Raw genomic sequence first — 25,269 nt, 5'->3', positions numbered from 1 at the left:
AAAATTACTTGTGTCATGCACAAAGTAGACGTCCTAACCAAATTGCCAAAACGTTTGTTAACAAGAAATTTGTGGAGTGGTTGAAAAACTAGTTTGAATGACTCCAACCTAGGTGTATGTAAACTTCCAACTTCAACTGTACATCAGTTTTGCTGAATGGACAAAAAAAATATGCAAACTAGTTTATCTACCCAAATAAACAGCTTTAATATCAGAAAACCGTGACAAATACAGAGCAGAGCAGGGGAGAATAAACCAGAAGACAGCAGCAACTCTACTACTTTTGCAGTTCTACAATTGCTGTCAGGCTCCAGGGTTGGAATGCAAATAGAAAGTTATTTATTTCTATATTCATAAATATGCTGGACTCTCATTGGCATACATACTCTATGCTGTATATTTATTTGTTTGAGTTGTTTTTTACAAATCAAATGCAAGGCTCAAAACAAACAGGCTTGAGTGAACATCTCCAAATATGTGCTCATCCAGTGTGATTCCCACAGCAGTTGTCTTCTACAAGATGCAGGCTCTTAGCAGGCTCACAAGGGATCCCTGGTAAACAGTGGAACTGTAGGAGGAGGCGCAACACTTCAGGATGATTTAACATGTGGTTGAGTTGGCTTGTAAACATAGCTCCAATCAACACACATTTGGAAAAGACTGAATCCATTAGAGGATTCCTTATGATTTTACATTTCACTACCGCAAGGAAGATAGTTCTCTTTGTTTGACCATTGCTTTATTTGAAACTTTGTATATGGGCTCAATGCCATTTTTATTATGTGTGGGTCAGTCCTACTCCTTTTGTATCTGTTGAAGTAATACTACAGTGTTGGATAGATGGGGAAGATAGGAGGATGAGTCAAAGGGCAGTTGGCGAGATTCAAACCCCTGCTGACTCAAGCATACATTTCTCCTGGGCTCAGCGGCTTTAACCGATGGACCAGACTGGCCACTCCATACATTTTTTAGCTTCAACTGCTCCACCATAAAGATAATCTTTATGATTGCAGCGAGTTGTCATACGACTGTGAGATGTGGAATATCAAAGTAATTATTGTTTTAAAAGAAGCCTGAAAATAATGATATGATAGTCTATACTATACTATAGTCTATACCCCCCCCCCCCCCCCCCAATTCAAAAAAATATATATTTAGATGTTTAAAGTAGGATATTGCAGCTTTTTATTACTCAATGGTTTAAGCGCTTCAAAGCTGAAATGATAGGCATTGTTGTTCTCCTTTACATGGATAAGTCAAATGATAGTTGTTCTTTACATGGATAACTGTAGACAAAATGTTTTAGTCAATTGCAGATTGTCCCATAAGCAAAACACCTGTCCATTTTGCAGTGTAAACATGAAGATTCAAATTAATAATTGACAAGGACGTTAACTCTAAAATGGTACCAATGTAGGGTTGTGCATATTATGACAGTATTGGTACAAGTTTAGGACACCCTCAGTCTCAGCAGGACTTGTTTAAATTCAAATGATGGACACCATACAAATACGCTCACTGCAAGGTCCACTAAAATACCTTTCTGTAATATGACAATAGACCATGGACACCCTTCATTTCTCTGCTTATAGTTATTATAAAAGTCACCTATGTTGTCCATATTAGGAGAGCCATCTCTTTGTTGTAAGGCATATGATAATCAGTCATTATGAATGGTGGTGCTGGTAAATACTAAACAGGCATTGGAGGCTGCATTAAAATATCAAGTCATTTGGTTTATAAATTACATACTGGTGATTGTTTATATTGGTGTAATGCTTTGCAATTAGATAATTAACAAACGCCTTATTAATGATTGGAAACTGTTACCCAAATGAGTCGTTTGCTTTTGAACGTAGTTGAGAGGAATTATGATTTGTTGACTTTTTGTTGTATGAGACAATGCTGCACTGTGAGGATGCTCATATTGGCACTCTCAACTTAAAATCCCAAAAGATCCCACGCAACCTTCATCATATTGTTATATTGATCAATTATTATTTAATTAATTATTTAATGAAGTCCTATTACAGTAGGACCTCAGACACAAACCCCAGTGTTACAGACTGATTGATCAACCGAACTGACAATATCAAACTGGGATATGTAAAAGTAAAACACATGTAAATATGCAATCATTATTTTTCTATAAAGCGGAATTCAAAGTTACAGACATTTATGTTCCAAACGACCTACATTCTCAACGAGTTCCTATGTTTTAGGGCCTACTGTAGTAAATATTAATTATATTGTTTGCTAACCACCTTCAGTATTTACTCTTGAACAGAACCACCTAATTGTCACTTCAAACTGAGTAGTACCATTTGAGAGACAACTTAAAACAGTGGGCACCAAGTCATTGTAACCACAGAGGCAACAGACAGAAAAAAGTTACTTTATCTTCATCGCCGTCATTTAGTGGTCAAATCACAGTACACAAAAATGCTGGATTTACAGAGCTCCAGTGTAAACAACACGATATCAGCTAAGTATGGCAAGCCACAAATATTAGAACAGCTCCGGCAGAGATGACATTGTATTTGGCTCCACAGCTATCTGCTCACACATATAAGATCAGGCTGCAAGTGTCTCACATTGAATGGAAAAGTACAGATGATAAGGTCCTTGACCCTTTCTCTGATGTGTAAATATGACACTGTCCTTTCAGAAGAAGAAAAACGGTTCCAGGAACTGATGGTTTGTGAGTGAACAAAGCAATTGAAAAGTCAGCTCAAGTGAAGTAGTACAACAGTATGACACATCCACTTCTCCATGCATTTATCTATGATCTGTGACTCAGTAATGAACTTTCACAAGGCATACATCAAAAAGGCAAAAATATCACCATAAATCCAAAATAAAGGAGCAAAATATAGAATTTACCTAGATAACCAAAAGGGACAAAATCTATAATCCGTTGAGAATTAAAGTTGTCCAGGTGTCGGGCTATTAGACCTGCAGGTCAGCCAATTGGCAAAGTGTTCGTCTTTATTACATTGCCTGCCGCTAACACCATATTTCCTCAGAGGTTTCATTATCCATCGAAGGATATTTTTTTTGCACGTACAAGAAATGCCTCGGGTGGTTTTTAACAATACCCCTTTGTGCTTCAAACCCCAACCGGGCAGCTGAACATAGGCCCAAGAGTTTGTCTTCCTCCATAATGAAAATAAACTTTTAAACAATTCTGGAACTTATCGACACAGACGTGTGAATAATACCTACAGCTGTGCATTTTGAGGCAGTCCACTAGCTGAAACAGAATAGGGGACAACAGCAGAGCATTTTTCATTTAGGAAGTGGACTTCTGATTGTCATCTTTTTTTCCACCAATTGTAGCTCTCAAGGTTATGATCTTTTTTGTTTGAAAAGCTTGTTTCAAGGGGAATAGAGTGTACCACATGTAATCCAAGTAACATGTAAAAAGAGTTGTACGTACAATGTCCATATTATGACAGCCTCAGTCTCAGCAGGATTTCAGGCTGTCCTAATATGGACACCGCAGTTGCCCACCGTCTGCCAAAGGTGGAATACTGCATCATCTCCCTCGGGTGGACCAGAGTACAAACCAAACAAAAAATAGCACTGTATACCAGTCAGACAGTGTTCCTTAAAGTGTCTAAAGGTGCTATCCTCGACCCAACCCGTCCGAACCCACCCCCAGCCATTGCTCCTTCTGCCATTACACATGGGTCTGCATGCGTTTCTGCAGCGGCCGAGTCTGGTCTGAGTTCTGCGAGGACGACTGCGAGTAGTGGGAAGATGAGGAGGCTGCCGAGGCCTTGCTGTCCTTGTCAAACTGCACGTAGCCGTCCTGCTTGCTGTAGCTGCTCACGCTGCTGTCACACTGCGTGTCGATGAAGGAGTTGGAGTCACTAAGTGAGCCTCGCTGGAACTCGCGCTCGCACAACTCGATAGAGCTGCTGCCCATGCCAAGCACGAAGCGCTGGCTGTAGTCGTACAGGCGGTTGGGCCCAGCACCTAGCGTGTTGTAGATGTTTGTGAAGGACATGCCCGTAGGCACACGCTGCTTTCCCATGGTGGATGAAGAAGAAGCCAAAGGGTTCCTGACCTCAGCGCCGCTGGTCTGGTTGGCGGTCATTGACATAGTCGGGGTGCCATGGTGCTCCTTGAAGGTATTGACACTGTAATAGCCATTGGTTGGATCCTTGTGGAGGAGAGGGGACAAAGACACAAAGGGAGGTGTTCATTTAGTGTAAGGATAGGAGACAAATGTAAGGCATGTCAGTACTGCTACTATTTTGTTAGTTGTTATCGTGATCGAACTGGTCATTGTTAGCCAAAGAACAAGTTCCTATCTAAACAAATTTTTTCATTAGGCACAATGGTGATAGGAATGAAATGCATGTTGCCAGTATTGCCGAGAGTCACTGGGTGCTCAGGTCTAGTGTCCGATCAAGAGAAGCATTGTGTGGAATTGGAGCAAGTCACCTAAACTAAACAACATCAAACAGTGTTGTGTGTAGAATATTTTATGCTTTTTGTACCATGACTCCTGCATGCTTTGTTGACTATGAACTTGCTGATTTAAACCGAAACATGGGACAGACAATGTTTGTTCCTACACTCTCAACTCTGACTCTATTGTTTACACGGACTCTTGGCCTCCGATCCTATTCTAACCACCTCTCATCGGCTTTGTGTTCATGTTATCTGATGAAATTTCTGTACAATATTGTTACCAATTGTTACCATCTGATGAACATTCAAATGTCATAGAAAAGCAACACTACAGAGCTTTCCATGTCCTCTGCTGTGGAAATGTGCATGTACACCCTGGCCCAACTACTATTTCTGCTCTCGTAAAAGCCTGGGTTTTCTGCACGTTAACGCAAGAATCTTATTACCTAAAATGTATAAATTGAAAGTGTGGGTTCACAACTACAATCCAGATGTGTTGGTCATTACTGAGACGTGGTTAAGACAGAAGGTTTTGAACAATGATACTAACCTTTCTGGTTAGAACCTTTTTCGGCAAGACAGATCTTCCAAGGTGGTGGAGTGTCAATCTTTACCAAGGAACACCTTCAGTGCTCTGTAGTCTCCACCAAATATTTCCCCAAACAATTTGATTTGCTGGCTTTAACCATTCAAATAGCTCTTTGTTGACTGTTGCTGTGTGTTACTACCATCCACCATCAGCCGGCCTACACCCTACCTGCCCTAATCTCTCTCTTGGCCCCTTACACTAAGTATGAATTTCTCATGCTATGTGACCTAAACTGGAACATGCTTAAACCACCTGAACCACAAGTCCTAAAGCAACGGGACTCCCGAACTCTTTCTCAGATTATTACCAATCCAAAACAGGCAGAAAAGTGTACTCTCCTTGATGTTATTCTCACAAATAATCCTGATAGGTTTTAGTGTTTTTCTGTAACGACCTTAGTGATCACTGTTTTACAGCCTGTGCTCGTAATGGCTGCTCTGTTAAACGACCTGTTTTGATTTGTCAGACTTTAATGAACAAGCCTTCCTTCATAACCTGGCCTCTAGTAAATTGGTATAGGATCAGCTTGATTCCCTCTGTCGAAGACACTTGGACCTTCTTTTTATATTTTTAGTGATATTGTTAAAACAACCCTGTAAAGAAAATTAGAATTAAAAAGAGGTTCAGCCCCTGGTTCGACCGTGATCTGGCAGTTACTCCACCCCAAGAATTTCATTTAGGAAAAAGCTCAGCACACACATACTCAGGCTGACTTGCTTTCGTTCAGAAAAATTATAAATAAGTGCACGCAGGCTGTCCAGAAGGCCAAAGGAGCAGTTCTCTCTGTGAGTCTAACCCCAAGAAGTTCTGGAATCCGGTGAAAGACCTGGAGAATAAACCCTCCTCCACACAGCTGCCCTCCTCCCTTTAATGTTGTTGTTTTTACTGACAAGGAGAGCATGACTGAGCTCTTTAATCCCTACTTCATTAAGACAGGATTTCTATTTGACTCATCCATGCCTCCTTGCCCATCCAAAATGTCCTAATTTCCCAGCCCTTCTAATGCGACTAGCCCCGATGCTCTACGACAAAGCTTTCTTAGTGTCCAACAAGCTTTCTCTGCCCTTAACCTTGTTGTGAAACACCTCCAAAGCAAAGGTCACATTAACATTGGGCTCCCGAATGGCGCAGCGGTCTAAGGCACTGCATCTCAGTGCAAAAGACGTCACTACAGTCTCTGGTTTGATTCCAGGCTCTATCACATCCGGCCGTGACTGGGAGTCCCATAGGGCGGCACACAATTGGCCCAGCGTCGTCCGGGGTTGGCCGGGGTAGGCCGTCATTGTAAATAAGAATGTCTTCTTAACTGACTTGCCTAGTTAAATTAATGTCAAATAAAAAATATATAAATGTGGTTCGGTAAGAGGAATGCCCTTCTCCCCCCCGGTGTGATTATTACCTCTGAGGGATTAGAGCTTGAGGTAGTCACCTCATACAAGTATGGCTAGACGGTACACTGTCCTTCTCTCAACACATATCCAAGCTGCAGGCTAAGGTTAAATCTAGCCTCGGTTTCGTAATCACTCCTCTTTCACCCCAGCTGCCAAATGATCCCTGACTCATCTGACCATCCTACCCATGCTAGATTACGGAGATGTAATTTATAGATCGTCAGGTAAGGGTGCTCTTGAGCGGCTAGACGTTCTTTACCATTCGGACATCAGATTTTCCACCAATGCTCCTTATAGGACACATCACCGCACTCTATAATCCTCTGTAAACTGGTCATCTCTTTCTACCAGCGGAGGCTCCTCAGAGGAGGAATGGGAGGACCATCCTCCTCAGTGAAATTTCATAAAATTAAAATAGTGAAACATTAAAGTCATCCTATTTAGATAGAACTCAATATACTCAACATATTCATGTCACCAAGTAAATGTTTAAAATACACTGTTTTGCAATGAAGGTCTACAGTAACTTCAACAATGCTGTCTGGGCTAGCACCATGGTGGACAGCTAGCTTCCGTTCTCCTCTGGCTTCATTGACTTCAATACAAAACCTAGAAGGCCGGTATGCCTCATCCCCTTCCTTAGACATACATTGTAATTATTTCCACAGTCAAACAAGGCTAATCTGAAAACAAGTCTCCCTAAATTTTATCAGCATATCTAATGCTCGACCCGGGCCGGCAAAATTCTGGATCATTGCTACTCTAACTTCCGTGCCGCATACAAAGACCTCCCTCGCCCTCCTTTTGTAAAATCTGACGACGACTCCATTTTGTTGCTCCCAGACTATAGACAGAAATTAAAACAGGAAACGCCCGTGCTCAAGTCTGTTCAATGCTGGTCTGACCAATCTGATTCCACGCTTCAAGATTGCTTCGATCACATGGACTGGGATATGTTCCAGATAGCGTCGAACAACATTGATGTATATGCTGATTTGGTGAGCGAGTTTATTAGTAAGTGCATCGGTGATGTTGTACCCACGGCAACTATTAAAACCTTCCCAAACCAGAAATCGTAGACTGATGGCAGCATTCGCGCAAACAACTGCTTTTAATCAGGGCAATGCAACCGGAAACATGACCGAATACAAACAGTGTAGCTATTCACTTCGCAAAGCAATCAAACAAGCTAAGCATCAGCATAGAGACAAAGTAGAGTCACAATTCAACGGCTCGGACACGAGAGGTATGTGGCAGGGTCTACAGTCAATCATGGACTACAAAAAAAAACAGGTCCATCGCGGACCCCAATGTCTTGCTCCCAGACAAAGTAAACAACTTCTTTGCGCGCTTTGAGGACAATACAGTGCCACCGACACGGCCCGCTATCAAAACCTGCGGGCTCTCCTCTCCTTCAGCCAACGTGAGTAAAACATTTAAACGTGCTAACCCTTGCAAGGCTGCCGGCCCAGACGGCATCTCTAGCCCCCTCAGAGCATGCGCAGACCAGCTGGCTAATGTGTTTACGGACATATCTCAGTCTGCTGTTCCCACATGCATCAAGAGGGCCACCATTGTTCCTGTTCCCAAGAAAGCTAAGTTAACTGAGCTAAACGACTATCGCTCCATAGCACTCACTTCCATCATCATGAAGTGCTTTGAGAGTCAACGATCATATCACCTCCACCCTACCTGACACCCTAGACCCACTCCAATTTGCTTACCGCCCCAATAGGTCCACAGACGACGCAATCACAATCACACTGCACACTGCCCTAACACATCTGGACAATAGGAATACCTATGTAAGAATGCTGTTCATCAACTACAGCTCAGCATTTAACACCAGAGTACCCTCCAAACTCGTCATTAAGCTCTAGACCCTGGGTCTCAACCCCGCCATGTGCAACTGGGTCCTGGACATTCTGACGGGACGCCCCCAGGTGGTGAGGGTAGGAAGCAACATCTCCACCCCGCTGATCCTCAACACTGGGGCCCAACAAGGGTGCCTTCTCAGCCCTCTCCTGTACTCCCTGTTCACCTATGACTGTATGGCCATGCATGCCTCCAACTCAATCATCAAGTTTGCAGACGACACTACAGTGGTAGGCTTGATTACCAATAACGACAAGACGGCCTACAGGGAGGAGGTGAGGTCCCTCGTAGTGTGGTGTCAGGAAAATATCCTCACACTCATCGTCAACAAAACAAAGGAGATGATCGTGGACTTCAGTAAACAGCAGAGGGTGCACCCCCCTATCCACATCAATGGGACAGTAGTGGAGAAGGTGGAAAGTTCCTCGGCGTACACATCACGGACAAACTGAAATGGTCCCCCCACACAGACAGCGTCAGGAGGCTGAAGATATTATTCACCAAAAACACTCACAAATCTTTACAGATGCACAATCGAAAGCATCCTGTCAGGCTGTATCACCGCCTGGTACTGCAACTGCTCCGCAAACAACTATAAGACTCTCCAGAGGGTAGTGAGGTCTGCACAACGCATCACCGGTGGCAAACTACCTGCCCTCCAGGACACCTACACAACCTGATGTCACAGGAAGGCCAAAAATATCATCAAGGACAACAGCTACCTGAGCCACTGCCTGTTCACACCGCTATCATCCAGAAGGAGAGGTCAGTACAGGTGCATCAAAGCTGGGATCAAGAGCCTGAAAAACAGCTTCAATGTCAAGGCCATCAGATTGTTAAACAGCCATCACTAACATTGAGTGGCTGCTGCCAACATCCTGACTCAAATCTCTAGCCACTTTAATAATACAAAATTGGATATAATAAATGTATCACTAGTCACTTTAAACAATGCCACTTTATATAATGTTTACATACCATACATTACTCATCTCATATGTATATACTGTACTCTACACCATCTACTGCATCTTGCCTATGACGTTCGGCCATCGCTCATCCATATATTTATATGTACATATTCTTATTCATTCCTTAACACTTGTGTGTAAAAGGCAGTTGTTGTGAAATTGTAAGATTACCTGCTAGATATTACTGCATGGTCGGAACTAGAAGCACAAGCATTTCGCTACACTCGCATTAACATCTGCTAACCATGTGTCTGCTGTATTTACAGCTAAGTTCCCATATGTTCCCAGATTAAGAGGTGATGAGTACTCCACTCCACAACCATTGTCAACTTTCTCCTGACATAATTACCGTAGTTGCAATCTACTGCAGAGATAGCCTGCATTGTTCTGTTATACTATCCAGGTCTGTGCCCAAACAATTTGAGCTTCTACTTTTAAAAATCCACCTTTCCAGAAATAAGTCTCTCACCCTGGGCACCATATGAGAATTGATTGCCCCCCCATCTATCTTCAGAGTTTGTCCTGTTAGGTGACCTAAACTGGGATATGCTTAACAGGCCGTCCTACAATCTAAGTTAGATGCCCTCAAACTCACACAAATTATCAAGGAACCTACCAGGTACAACCCTAAATCCGTAACCATGAGCACCTTCATAGATATCATCCTGAACAACTTGCCCTCTAAATACACCTCTTCTGTCTACAACCAGGATCTCAGTGATCACTGCCTCATTGCCTGCGTCCGTAATGGGTCCGCAATCAACCGACCACCCCTCATCACTGTCAAATGCTCCCTAAAACACTTTCTAATCGACCTGGCCCGGGTATCCTGGAAGGATATTGACCTTCTTCCCTTCAGTAGAGGGTGCCTGGTTGCTCTTTAAAAGTGCTTTCCTCACCATCTTAAATAAGCATGCCTCATTCAAAAAATGTAGAACTAAGAAGAAATATAGCCCTTGGTTCACCCCAGACTTTACTGCCCTTGACCAGCACAAAAACATCCTGTGGCGTACTGCATTAGCATCGAATAGCCCCCGCGATATGCACTTTTTCAGGGAAGTCAGGAACCAATATTCACAGTCAGCTAGGAAAGATAAGGCTAGCTTTTTTAGGACTAATTCCAAAAAGTTCTGGGACACTGTAGAGTCCATGGAGAATAAGAACACCTCCCAGCTGTCCACCGCACTGAGGCTAGGAAACACTGTCAACACCGATAAATCCACGATAATCGACTATTTCAATAAGCATAAGCACCGATAAATCTACAATAATCGATCATTTCAATAAGCATTTCCCTACGTCTGGCCTTGCTTTCCACCTGGTTACCCCTACCCTGACCAACAGCTCTGCACCCTCCTCAGCAACTTGCCCAAGTCCCCCCTCCCCCCCACACACACTTCTCCATCACCCAAAATCAGAGAGCTGATGTTCTGAAAGAGCTGCAAAATCTGGATCCCTACAAATCAGCTGGGCTAGACAATCTAGATCCACTCTTTCTAAAATGATCAGCCGAAATTGTTGCAACCCTTATTACTAGCCTGTTCAACCTCTTTCGTATCGTCTGAGATCCCCAAAGATTGGAAAGCTGCCGCGGTCATTCCCCTCTTCAAAGGGGGAGACACACTAGACCCAAACTGTTATAGACCTACAGTGCCTTGCGAAAGTATTCAGCCCCCTTGAACTTTGCGACCTTTTGCCACATTTCAGGCTTCAAACATAAAGATATAAAACTGTATTTTTTTGTGAAGAATCAACAACAAGTCGGACACAATCATGAAGTGGAACGACATTTATTGGATATTTCAAACTTTTTTAACAAATCAAAAACTGAAAAATTGGGCGTGCAAAATTATTCGGCCCCCTTAAGTTAATACTTTGTAGCGCCACCTTTTGCTGCGATTACAGCTGTAAGTCGCTTGGTCGCATCCAACCTCACTGAGCTCGAGCTGTTTTGCAAGGAAGAATGGGAAAAAATGTCAGTCTCTCAATGTGCAAAACTGATAGAGACATACCCCAAGCGACTTGCAGCAAAAGGTGGCGCTACAAAGTATTAACTTAAGGGGGCTGAATAATTTTGCACGCCCAATTTTTCAGTTTTTGATTTGTTAAAAAAGTTTGAAATATCCAATAAATGTCGTTCCACTTCATGATGGTGTCCCACTTGTTGTTGATTCTTCACAAAAAAATACAGTTTTATATCTTTATGTTTGAAGCCTGAAATGTGGCAAAAGGTCGCAAAGTTCAAGGGGGCCGAATACTTTCGCAAGGCACTGTACCTGTACACAGCTATCTATCATTAGCACACCCAACTACCTCATCCCCATATTGATATTTTTTGTTCTTGTTGCTATTTATGTCCAATGTTTCGACAGACAAGCTGTCTTCATCAGGGCAGGATGACTAATTTATATAGTGTCAAAAGACACACAGGTGTCTAATCATGACCAGGTGTTGCCTGATATCATTGGTTAATTCTCATATTAAAATAGCATACATAAAACATAAATGGATAGTGTACGATCAAGTGTTTCACTCAGCTAGCCAGCACCTCGCCTAAATAGGTGTGGATTTTATTTATTTATTTTATTGCCTTACCTCTCTAATCTTACTACATTTGCACACACTGTAAATATATGTTTCTATTGTGTTATTGACTGTACATTTGTTTATCCAATGTGTAACTCTGTGTTGTGTTTGTCGCACTGCTTTGCTTTATCTTGGCCAGGTCGCAGTTGTAAAGGAGAGCTTGTTCTCAACTGGCGTACCTGGTTAAATAAAGGTGAAATAAATAAATTAACTGAAGCCAATACGTTTCATGTGCCCACTCATCCACAGGCACATTGAATGTTTCCCTTCCAAGCACTGTGAGTACCCCTATCAATTTTTTCACCTTACTGTATATAGAATCAATCACAATTACTACACATTATTACACAATACGTTACTACACAAAGATTTTACTCCTTGCTTTAGACTAACTCATTCTTAGCTATGTTGTCTAACTGTGTATTGTCCCGTGTCATTGTTTTTTGTCTTCCCAGTAAAGTCCTGTCCTCTGAACACCTCAACTCATGCCATACACCCTCATTCAATCACTGCTGCGATCCCTTTCCAACACTGTAAGTAGCCCTCTCATTCCCCTTCCCCACAATATTGTATTATAAATGTCTATATTAAATGCTTTAGGTTAAAATAATTAATCTTTGATGATTTTTGAAGCACACTTTGTGGTCTGCGTGCATTCTGCGCCTATACCGTGGGTCTCCCATCTTCCTTAATTTGTCAAGTCACCAGCCTCCACTGATTTCTACCCATTGCAAGACCCACTGGATGATGCTTATTTATAAAACCCTCTTAGGCCTCACTTCCCGCTATCACATACAACACCCGTTCTGCCAGACACATTCTGTTAAAGGTCCTCAAAGCACACACATCCCTGGGTTGTTCCAATTTTCAGTTAGCTGCAACTAGCGACGGGAACGAGCTGCCAAAAACAATCAAACTGGAAAGTTTTATCTCCACCTCTTCATTCAAAGACTCAATCATGGACACTTGTGGCTGCTTCATGTGAGGTATTGTTGTCTCTACCTCTTTGCCCTTTGTGCTGTGCCCTTTGTGGCTGTGCCCAAATGTTTGTACCATGTTTTGTGCTACTGCTATGTTGTGCTGCTGCCATGTTGTGTTGCCACTGTGTTGTTGTCATGTTGTATTGCTACCATGCTGTGTTGTCATGTGTTGCTGCCATGCTGTGTTGTTTTCTTAGGTCTCTTTTTATGTATTGTTGTGGTGTCTCTTGTCGTGATGGGGTGTTTTGTCCTACTTTTCTTTTTTTACCCAGCCCCCGTCTCCGCAGATGGTCTTTTGCTTTTTGGTAAGTCGTCATTGTGAATAAGAATTTGTTCTTAAACTGACTTGCCTACTTAAATAAAGTTGAAATACATTTTTTTTTAATAAAAAGATAACTCACTGAAAGATTGATGATTACAGTTTGAAAGAGGCTCATCTGTTCCCTTTATCTGTGTCAGCACAGTCATACAGAAACATCTCATTTCTGCCATTCCTCCTTTGATGAGCCAGTCATTGGCTTTCATTTGAACCGGGAAGAGTTATGCTGCATCGTTTTGGTTGTGAATATATGTACTTAATGATGAAATATAAATACTTTGAGGCACCACTTACATTATTGGTGTTCTGTGTGAGGTTGATCCCCCAGCTGTTTCTTCAACAAAGAGCATCAACACAGAGTAGGGTAAAGGGTCCGTTTGACATTTCCCACACTAATTGTTAAGGTAAGAAATGGGGAAGGGTAAGGGGATCCTAGATCTGTACCTAGGGGAAACTTCACCCTGGAGTGCATAAGCAGAGTATAAACTTGACTTATATGTCAGGCTTCATCAACAGGTATTTATGCCCTAATCCTAGGTGGTCTCAAGCTGTGACACAGCAACACCCATTGTTTCTCATGTATTCAAATGCTTGCCTTTTTGTGAACCAAGGTCAGTCACATCCAAATGAACTGCTATTCATAAGAATGATGGGAAAACGAAGAAACAGGCTGATGCGTGCCAACGTGAAAAATAGATTACTTGCTTTTGGGGTGTGAAATAGTCACCTCCCACGAGGACAAATAAATCCTGCTATCAGCCAATTAAATGGCCTTGATGATATCACATGTAGGAGCAGCATACTGTATGTGGAAAAATTACCACAGCAGTTTTTTAGGTCACGGCCTACGTGTGTAAAGTGTTTTTTTCCCCCTTCCATCTCTTATTCTCTCTGTTACTCCATTTCCTTTCTTGGAATTAACTGATTGTTTGATTCCTGGAGGAGGGAGATAAACTTTGCCTGCCGACATTCCAAAGGCGGAAAAATACTAATTTTGCTGTCAGAGCAAGCAGATTCTGTATTTGTGGCTGGGGGCTATTGCAAATAACTATTAGTTATTAGTTAGATGGCTAGATAAAAGGGATGTGTCACACCCTGACCATAGAGAGCCTTGTATTCTCTATGTTGGTTAGGTCGGGGTGTGACTAAGGTGGGTAATTTAGGTTGTTATATTTCTATGTTGGCCTGGTATGGTTCCCAACCAGAGGCAGCTGTTTATCGTTGTCTCTGATTGGGGATCATATTTAGGCAGCCATTTCCCCACTGTGTTTTGCGGGATCTTGTTTTTGTGTAATTTCCTGTGAGCACTTCATTGACATCACGTTTCGTTTGTTCTTTATTGTTTTGTACGTTTCACTTCAAATAATATGTGGAACCCATATCACGCTGCGCTTTGGTCCGAATGTTCTTACGACGATCATGACAGGATGGTACACCAAGCAGCAGAAAATCAAGGGTGGGAATTGAATTAGCCGAGGAAGAGGAAGATTTATTGGAATATATCAGCAGATAACACATCTGACCTGGGAGATAGAGAAGGGGTAGCCTCACAGATAAGAGTCAGAGTCAAGGTTCAAAGGTGTCATGGAACAGGCTCAAATTAAGCCTTTGAAAGTGGAAGTTTCCAATATCCCAAATGATATTCCTATTTCCGGATGACCTAGTCTGTTGTCATTTCATTCAAACAGTTTGAGCTATGCCAATGGGCTTAAATGTTTGGATGAACTGACAATACCATAAGTCAAAAAAAGAGTAGATCTTTGTTTTATGTGGACTAACCCTTTAATGGTTCATACTGCAATAGAGCACACATTTTACTCTGTCAATTACAGACCACTGAACAGCCTACATACCCCACAATCCTACTCCTTATCCACAATAATGATGGTGACCTCTTAATGCATTTGGATGAATCTTTCCTCCCGCATATGATACTTGGTTATATACAGTGGGATCCAAAATGTTTTGATCCCTTGATAAAGATGACCAAAAAAGACTGAGCTGTGATGTCCGCTAAAAAACAAGAATAATATTATTTTATACCAGTACAATTGCTCGGAGAAAGATTTGGTTTATCAAAATCAATTATTGGATCCCCTGTTTTCAATACTCCAGCACCCTCCCCTTGCGAGGATAACGACACTGAGCCTTTTTCTAAAATGTTTTTTTGAGATTGAAGAACACATTGGAAGGGATCTGAGAGCATTCGTCCATACATACTATTTCCAGTTCATTGATATCCTTTGTCTGTGCTTATGGCTGCCCTAAATCAATTCAAAACCTCAGGTTTTCAATGGGGTTCAAGCCCGGACACTGAGATGGCCATTGCAAAATGTTGATTTTGTGGTCAATTAACCATTTATTTGTGGGTTTTCATGTACATGGGGTTATTGTCTTGCTGGAAGATCCACTTGTGGCCAGGTTTTTGGCAAAACTTTCCTGGTACTGGGTATAGTGCATGATGCTGTTGACCATAACAAAGGCCCCAGGACCAGTGGAAGCAAAATAGCCCCATAACATAAAATATCCACCACCATATTTTACTGTAGGTATGAGGTACTTTTCTGCATATGCATCCTTCTCTCCATGCCAAACCCACCACTGGTGTGTGGCCAAAGAGCTTTATTTTTATGTCATTTAACAAATGTACACGCCTAGAGTTTACTAAACGGCATTGGCACTTTGATTGGAACCAGTGCAATTGCCAAATGACGTGAAAATAGAGCTCTTTGGCGAAACACACCAGCGGTGGGAGATGAGGCATATGCAGAAAATATCTAACATTCCTTAAATCTGAGCAGAAATACCCAGAGTCATTCTTTGTGGTGGAAAAATAACAAACAGAATAGGAGTACTAACTGAATAGAATACATGCTCCTCGAACTACAATATGGTGTAGATTTTAGGACATTCCTACTAATGTTGTATCACTGCCCCCTGTATACCTGGCTCTGTGCCCACCTTATTCGCTGTACATTTTAGGACTAATGTTATATCACTGCCTCCTTTCTGCCTGTTTCTGTGCCCACCTTAATGTGCTGGAACTCCTTCTCTTCCTCTTGTAGGACCTCCAGCTGCTTCAGCACAGACTCCTGCGCCTGGAACTCCCCACGCTCAATCTGAGACACCAAGGGAGCAGACATGTCACTCACAGGCCGTTTGATATGCATGTAGTATTAGGGATGTAGTGGGGGGTAAACACATGCAACAATGTTTACACACCTTTTATTTTAGTTAATAGCATTTAAGTGCCTATTTACACTAAATAAGCATGGTTGTCCATCTGGGAGAGATGACAGGGTTTACCCACTTTTCTTTTTTAACACTATATCCCTGAGTAAAATTCCCTGTCTATTTGAGCTCTTTGGGTTCCTGTGTTTGCAGAAAGTCTGTTAGATACAGATGTATGATCTTAATTTGGTCACCCTGTTGCAGGAGACGTTTAAAAAGTGTAGTGTATTTGAGGTTTAAAAAGTCTGCTAAAGTTTAATTTCCATTCGATTTTCCCTCAAAAAAAGTAGCAACCCCCCCAAAATAACTCACATTTACTCTTACTGCAGGATTATTTTCTTGCTGTTTATAGGGAAATGGCTCAAATTAAGATCCTATACCTGTAGATGTACTGTAGAATGGAAAAAGCTCTTCAATGAACTGTCGATTATAACATTTTCAATTGATTCTGATGTACTACATACAGTGTGTATCGATGAACTCGCATATTACGCGCAGAGAGGAGAGATGAGGTAGTGTAGCGTTCAATTTACCATTATCTGCTTGATGGCTGTATGCTCCTCTGTTTCCCGAGCTGCGTTGTGATCCTTGTGAACAATCTCCACCCGGATGTCGTTTTTTGCCGAAGCCACTCCTTTGAGATCTGGAGAGAGACAGGGAAACTGATGGGTACCACTGACATAAGTCAACTGGCACTAGATCATACCACATTTGTACGGCCTCAAAAGCTGCTCAGATATCTTGATGGGAGCTTGAAGCATTTATGTTTAGATTATAAAAGGTGTCGTGCTGCTTATTCATGTGTTATATACCTTATATAGGGCACTGACTGTTTACTAGAGTGTCACTGAAATTGGTGATTATCATATACTGTACAATCCCATCCTTATGTTGGCAGGCTTCTTATTCTGTAAACAGACAGCAGTGATTGCTGTCGTTCATGGACATTAATCACATGGACATTTATGTATGTAGCATGTATGCATGGTACTAGTGAAATAAACCTAATTGCTTTATCGACAGCCACTGACATTGTAAAATCATATACAATCATATATACCAGTCCCTCCAGGATTAAGCTGGGGTTTTGTGTGATGTTTACGGACATTTTAGTTCTGACATTTTGCAATGGCAATATGCAATGATTGTCAAATTTGTTGCGAAAATGTGCTGCAGAGGGAAAAAGTTTGTTGACTTGTGGCTTGATTGAACCATATGCGGTAAATGTGCAGTGATTGGTTGAAATTGCCAGTCTTCTATTTGTACTGCGGTGATGGGTCAATTTTATGTGATAATATTGCACTGATTTTACTGATTTATGAGGAAAAGATGCAGTGATTGGTCAAATTAGCAAGCCCTCGCATAATATGCAGGGAATTACAGTATCCTGGAGGGACCTACATACAAAGGTGACTTACTCTCGGTTTTCATTTTGCCTGCAAGGTCTCTCTGGCAAGAGGCAATGGAGACGGGTAGGGAGGACATGACGAGGTGAACATCTTCTGGGGTAAACAACAACATGGTTAGCAGCAGATAACATTGACCGGATATCTGTGGGCTGTATCTCTACACTGAATGTCTTCTGTTGTAAACAACAGCAACAACAACAGTCTACATTGATCAGATATCTGTGTGCTGTATCTTGACACCCCACTGTATAGGATGGGCTTTAAATCAGATAAGGATATTGCTTTTGGGCACCAGACGGCTTCAAGCAATAAGTATTATGTTAGAGTCTGGCTGCAGATTAACTATCAGCTTTTTAGGTCCATAAATGTGCACTTTGCAATAGATTTGATAAAAAGGGAGGGAAATAGAAGTACCATAGCTTCAGCTTTATGTCCCATCTCAAAGGATTTCTTGAGTTGATATCCTAAAACCATGAAGCTTAACATTCCAATGGGACTCATATTAAGCACTACATAACATATTGATATGCATATAAAAAACATGTTTGACTGTGAAACTAAGAGCGTCAACTGAACCCTTTTACTGTGAAACCAAGGGTGTTTTAATTAACTCTTTGGCTGTCCCAGAAAGCATAGGGTTTCAAAATGCACTTACTCCTCTGGAAGCGAGCACAGCAGAAGGCACCCAATGTGCCCATGAGAACAATGAGGGCAAGGAAGGCTCCCACAGCCACTCCTATGATTACAGCCAATCGGAGGGACTCTGAGAAAACATGGAGGAAAGACATTGGTACGGTGTCAATGTTAGAAGTCCTGATGAGACTGAGGCTGATATGGACACCGTACAGGGTGGTTCAGTCATACAGTTAATGCAAGAAAAAAAATCAAGGGACACATTGTTTTGAACCACAGTAGTCTTACATTATGTCATATACACTGAGTGTACAAAACGTTAGAAACTGCTCTTTCCATGTCAAATACCAATAGTTCCCAAATCGAGTTCTTGAGTACACCCAACAGCACACATTGTTGTTGTAGCCCCGGACAAACATACCTGGTGATTAATTTATTGATGGCCTGATGGTTAGTTGACAAGTTTAATCAGGTGCACTTGTTCAGGGCTACAATCAAAAGGTGTACTGGTGGGGTATATGAGGACCGGAGTTGGGAACCACTGACATAAACTGACCAGGTGAATCCAGGTGAAAGCTATGATCACTTATTGGGGTCACCTGTTAAATCCACGTGAATCAGTGTAGATGAAGGAGAGACAGGTTAATAAAGAAGGATTTTTAAGCCTTAAAACAACTGAGACATGGATTGTGTATGTGTGCCGTTTAGAACGTGATTGGGCAAGACAAAAGATTGAAGTGCCTTTGAACAGGATATGGTAATAGGTGCCATGCGCATTGGTTTCAGTGTGTCAAGAACTGCAATGTTGCTGGGTTTTTTCACTCTCAACAGTTTCCCTTGTGTATTAAGAATGGTCCACCACCCAAAGGACATCCAGCCAACTTGACACAACTGCGGGAAGCACTGGAGTCAACTTGGGCTAGCATCCCTAAGGAATGCTTTTCAATAGCTTGTAGTCCATGCCCCGACGCATTGAGGCTGTACTGAGGACAAAAGGCAGTGCAACTCAATATTAGGAAGGTGTTCCTAATGCAAAGGCGAATGTAACTCGCAAATGGCAAACTTTGAAAACCTTTTACAGTACCATTTACAGCACTGACACTTGACACCCATTATGCACATTTACTTCAAATGGCTGAGAGGTTTACCACTTTATAACAAGTGATGTTCTAAATGTTGTGAATAAGTTCATAGGCTTCAGGGGTTGATTGGTTGAACGGAGTTGTCTTAAAGATGAGTGTATAAGCCTGTGGCTAGTCGAGGTCTAGTTAATTAATTCACTTTAAGAGCAAGGTTGTCTCTAGTAAGATCCTCCATTGAAATGAATTGTTACAGAATTGGAATTTCCATGATCCCTTTGAAAACAGATAGTTTAGTACTTTAGAAGGAAGAGACCTAATAAAAAGGGGGAAATAAATGAGAGATCATCTCATTTAGAATAAATATTTCAAATAAATTATATTTGAAGCTTTAACCAATTGAGGTGTCGTAAATTAGATTACAAATTGGATGCCGTTACAGATTTAAATTGTTGACATTTACCCAAGTAAAAGGCTTATCACGAAGTCATTGCCCTCATGCTTGAAGTGATCACGGCAATATCCTTACTCTCCTAGGCATAACTGTACTTCCACAAAACACACAAACTTTCTTCTTCTCTCTGTCTCTCGCTTTAATTTACCCACTTTCTCTCAGATCCCAAATCTCTGTCTCAAAACCATAATCTCTCACCCACATACATGTACCAACACATACCACACAGTTTGATACAAAAACACACGTGTCCACTGTGTCGTGTCTTTGGCTCATGACAACTGCGTAAACATTCTGAGAAAACACAGTGTGGTTACACTTTAGAACAACAGAGAGAAAGCTATAACATGGCAAACAAGGCATTTATGGTAAGTGCATGAAAGCTGGCATCTTTATACACATCTGCCATTGATTGAATGAGGAATTGATTGAAGTGGTACAAAGGGAGTTTGTGTACCTTGTTCCTTCAGTGTAATGATCTCTGTGTCGGACCCAAAGCTGTTCCAGGCAGTGCAGTTGTAGATGGTCTGGAAGTCAGCAGGGACGATGTTACTCATGGTGAGGGTGGAGATCACCCCCTCCTCGGTGCTCACCGTCTCCACGGTGTATCGGCCAGACGTCCCTGACTCCAAGACTGTCTCCTTCCACGACCAGGCCTTTGGCAGAAAAAACTGTGAGAATTATACGTTACAGATGGGGACACAAGCACACCGTAACACAGCCATACAGTGCCTTGCGAAAGTATTCGGCCCCCTTGAACTTTGCGACCTTTTGCCACATTTCAGGCCTCAAACATAAAGATATAAAACTGTATTTTTTTGTGAAGAATCAACAACAAGTGGGACACAATCATGAAGTAGAACGACATTTATTGGATATTTCAAACAACCTCTTCAGTCTACCCCCTCCTTTTTCGAACATTCTGTTAAAAATCGCGCAACATTTCAACGTCCTGCTACTCATGCCAGGAATATAGTATATGCATATGATTAGTATGTGTGGATAGAAAACACTTTGAAGTTTAAAACTGGTTAAAACTGGTTAAATCACGGCTGTGACTATAACAGAGCGTGTGTTTCATCGAAAAGCGCAAGAAAAACTGGTCACTGAAAACTGAAAGAAATATCCATGCGCCACTTGCATGTATTGTTTGAGGGACACCAAATTAAATGGGTTTTTGCAATTCCTACAGCTTCCACACGATGTCGCCAGTCTTGTCAATTTCCTGGGAGTTATTTCTTGGTCAAACAAAGGAGAGAGTTCCATTCCATCCGGTCTTCGAAAGGACGTCTTGGAAGAGATATTTCCCGAACATGATTTGAAGACGTGGAGCTATTGAATACACATCGCCCCGTGTTCAATTTGATAGATTATTAACGTTTACTAATACCTAAAGTTGGATTACAAAAGTATTTCGAAGTGTTTTGTGAAAGTTTATCGTCAACTTTTTTAATTTTAAAAAATGACGCTGCGTTTTGAAACTGTTTTTTTCTGAATCACACAGTTTCCATAGATGGATATTTTGGGTATATATGGACCGATTTAATCGAAAAAAAGACCCAATAGTGATGTTTATGGGGCATATAGGAGTGCCAACAAAGAAGCTCGTCAAAGGTAATGAATGTTTTATATATTTTTTCTGCTATTTGTGTAGCGCCGGCTACGCAAATTATTTTGTTTACGTCGCCTTCAGGTATTTCGGGGTGTTGCACATTCAATTTTGGTTTCATCTGACCAGAGCACCTTCTTCCACATGTTCGGTGTGTCTCCCAGGTGGCTTGTGGCAAACTTTAAACGACACTTGTTATGGATATCTTTAAGAAATGGCCTTCTTGCCACTCTTCCATAAAGGCCAGATTTGTGCAATATACGACTGATTGTTGTCCTATGGACAGAGTCTCCCACCTCAGCTGTAGATCTCTGCAGTTCATCCAGAGTGATCATGGGCCTCTTGGCTGCATCTCTGATCAGTCTTCTCCTTGTATGAGCTGAAAGTTTAGAGGGACGGCCAGGTCTTTGTAGATTTGCAGTGGTCTGATACTCCTTCCATTTCAATATTATCGCTTGCACAGTGCTCCTTGGGATGTTTAAAGCTTGGGAAATCTTTTTGTATCCAAATCCGGCTTTAAACTTCTTCACAACAGTATCTCGGACGTGCCTGGTGTGTTCCTTGTTCTTCATGATGCTCTCTGCGCTTTTAACGGACCTCTGAGACTATCACAGTGCAGGTGCATTTATACGGAGACTTGATTACACACAGGTGGATTGTATTTATCATCATTAGTCATTTAGGTCAACATTGGATCATTCAGAGATCAGAGATCCTCACTGAACTTCTGGAGAGAGTTTGCTGCACTGAAAGTAAAGGGGCTGAATAATTTTGCACGCCCAATTTTTCAGTTTTTGATTTGTTAAAAAAGTTTGAAATATCCAATAAATGTCGTTCCACTTCATGATTGTGTCCCACTTGTTGTTGATTCTTCACAAAAAAATACAGTTTTATATCTTTATGTTTGAAGCCTGAAATGTGGCAAAAGGTCACAAAGTTCAAGGGGGCCAAATACTTTCGCAAGGCACTGTATATGCACGCACCACACACACACAGGCATCGAGGCACGCACCCACAATCGCACATTCACAACACACCGGCACCTGACAGAAACCAACCAACAAAACCTATTAAAGATAAAAAAGTATAATGAGCCTTTGGGTTGGGTTTAATGACTGTCCACTTCTATCTGCAATACAAAGTCACGGGTTATGTCCTAATAGCACCCTATTCCCTACACTTAAAAAAATGCTGGGTTGTTTGGTTGACCCATTTACTGGTTTCCAGTCACTAAGTTGGGTTGTTAAAAAGAGCAAGGTTGGGTTGTTGATGCTGGTTTATTGATGTTCAGTTATTGATATGACCCAGTGAGTGGGTTAATTCTCCCACCAAATCCAGAAGATCAAAGATATTTTTTTAAACTTGTGAATTAGGACTGTTGCAACTGTAGCAAGTCTACCAGCGCAGCTGATGCTGAGTGGAATTACTTTTCGTCTGACAAATGGCTAAGCCGTTGTGGCTGATGTAAAACTGTGAGTAAGGTTACTAATTATCTATCAGGTCAAATAGACCTAGCTATCATAATTATGTTAGCTAGCAACCCCATGCATGCTAGGTCGAGCATTAGCTAGATAGCTACTTAGCTAACGTTTTCTAACGGTTGTCTCTAGTTACCATAACCACCAAGTCAAAATTGTTTTATTTAAGCCTAGGGTTAGGCATAAGGTTAGCAGTGTGGTTAAGGTTAGGGTTAAGGATAGCATTATATTTAAAATCAGAATTTAAGAAGATACAATTTAGAAATACCGTGCCTTCCAAAGTATTCACACCTCATACTTTCCCACATTTGGTTGCGTTGCAGTCTGAATTTAAAATTTATTAAATTGAGATTTTGTGTCACTGGCCTAAACACAATACCCAATACTGTCATCGTTTGTAATTTTACATTTTTTATTCATGAAAAATGAAAAGCTGAAATGTCTTGAGTCAATAAGTATTCAACCCCTTTGTTATGACAAGCCTAAATAGTAAAGAGTAAACATGTGCTTAACAAGTCACCTACTAAGTTGCATGGACTCTGTGTTTATTGTTTAGCATGATTTTTGATTGACTACCTCATCTCTGTACCCCACACATGCAATTATCTGTGAGGTCCTTCAGTCAAGCAGTACATTTCAAACATAGATTCAACCACAAAGACCAGGGAGGTTTTCCAATGCCTCGCAAATGTGCAAAAACATAATAATCACCTTTTAGATCTATCAAAAATAATTATCAGATCAAATTTGAGCTTAAAAAAATATATATATATAAAAATAAAGCATAGGTAGATAGGTAGCATAGGTAGATCATCTGTGTATATGATCAAAATACTGTGTCTAGCTAGGAAAGCTTTTCTTCTGTAGGCCTATTGTGTGGTGTATCGTTTTACATCAAGTAGCTAGCTAGCTAGCCAACTTAGTGCCATGTGTGTCTCGATTATTGTTTAACATTTTAGAGTCATATTCTCTAATCCTCAGGTTGGAACCAATATGGCTGAATATTCTGCCAGGCGACAAAAAGAACATGACATCCGAACCCTTTGTTCTGACTCTTGAGGACAATCACTTCTACTCCCTGGCATTCACCATCAGGAATTGGTAGGCTCTAGGTCAGAAGACATTGTTTCATTGTAGTTGTTTTACATAAAATCATGTTAAATATTGTTATATGGAAGGTAGTGGTGCCTGAATGAGTGGGTATACTCAAATTTTGCCTAAATGTTTCCAAACGGCACGCCCTTCGAACCTATAAATGAAGCTGTCAACTGAATCAGAAATTCACAGGTTTCTGATGATTAAAAAAAAATGTATATCTCTTTTCATAGAAAAACAAGTAATTTGGATGTTCTAAGTTCATAACAATGCTTAAAACACATCAGGTGACCACTTTTGAGGAAAAGGAGAAATCTAAGAAGTATAGATTTTTTAGGGTAGTTAACTTTTAATTAAAGTGTGCAGGCAAGCGCATTGGGGCGGCAGGGTAGCCTAGTGGTTAGAGCGTTGGACTAGTAACCGGAAGGTTGCGAGTTCAAACCCCCGAGCTGACAAGGTACAAATCTGTCGTTCTGCCCCTGAACAGGCAGTTAACCCACTGTTCCCAGGCCGTCATTGAAAATAAGAATTTGTTCTTAACTGACTTGCCTGGTTAAATAAAGGTAAAATAAAAAAAAATAAAAAAAATTAACCTAGTCACATAAATGTTGTTGCATCCTTGGATGCATCTTTAGATTCTCCTCTTTTTTACATTTCTAACAGACATGTTCGTCTCTGTCCATGAAACTGCTTACATGTGCATTTTAGAAAAGTGTTTTCACGCAAATTGCATTTTGAAACCTTCGCGCCTAGGCCTTCTGCCGTGTGCATATTGCTGCACCTAGAATGTGACTAAATAAAAGTTTATCAACATTTTAAACTAAACATTCTGATCTGTTCTATATGCCTTAATAATTGATACGGCATATACCCTCTACTACACCATTGCTGTTAGGGTTTGGGGGAGTAGAGGGTAAAGTGGTTACTCTTCTTCAGCCCCATTCCTCAGCTTTAACTGGTTGGGCTGCTGTGATTTTCAAATTATGGACTGTACTTTCAAAGTTTTTGTTTATTTGTGTGTTCTTTATTTATTGTTTATCTTTTGCATTGGATTCATTTTGTAGCTGAAATTAATAGCTGCATTTTTGGGGGGCCAATTTGTCTACAATTTGTCATGTTTGGCTTTTGTCACTTCAACAATTTCACAG

General features: G+C 41.2%; 1 protein-coding gene across 2 annotated transcripts in view; it reads right to left on the bottom strand.

The window, feature by feature from the left end:
• Nucleotides 1–1,976: 1,976 nt before the first annotated feature.
• LOC110538905 (kin of IRRE-like protein 3) overlaps nucleotides 1,977–25,269 on the bottom strand; it is a 300,951-nt gene continuing 277,658 nt past the window's right edge. The window contains exons 11-16 of one of the 2 annotated variants that reach the window (XM_036937674.1): nucleotides 20,397–20,595; nucleotides 18,429–18,536; nucleotides 17,783–17,866; nucleotides 16,898–17,007; nucleotides 16,163–16,252; nucleotides 1,977–4,168 (exon numbers count right to left, since the gene is read on the bottom strand). In XM_036937674.1, the coding sequence (XP_036793569.1) occupies nucleotides 3,683–4,168; nucleotides 16,163–16,252; nucleotides 16,898–17,007; nucleotides 17,783–17,866; nucleotides 18,429–18,536; nucleotides 20,397–20,595 (1,077 nt within the window). In that variant the 3' untranslated portion in view covers nucleotides 1,977–3,682. The remainder of the gene's footprint in view (nucleotides 4,169–16,162; nucleotides 16,253–16,897; nucleotides 17,008–17,782; nucleotides 17,867–18,428; nucleotides 18,537–20,396; nucleotides 20,596–25,269) is intronic. The other variant, XM_036937675.1, reaches the window with a different exon arrangement.

The sequence above is a fragment of the Oncorhynchus mykiss genome, chromosome 12 (genome assembly GCF_013265735.2).
Source record: "Oncorhynchus mykiss isolate Arlee chromosome 12, USDA_OmykA_1.1, whole genome shotgun sequence".
Lineage (NCBI taxonomy): Eukaryota > Metazoa > Chordata > Actinopteri > Salmoniformes > Salmonidae > Oncorhynchus > Oncorhynchus mykiss.
Note: the sequence above shows the minus strand (reverse complement) of the source record. Positions and strands in the feature narration are given on the sequence as shown.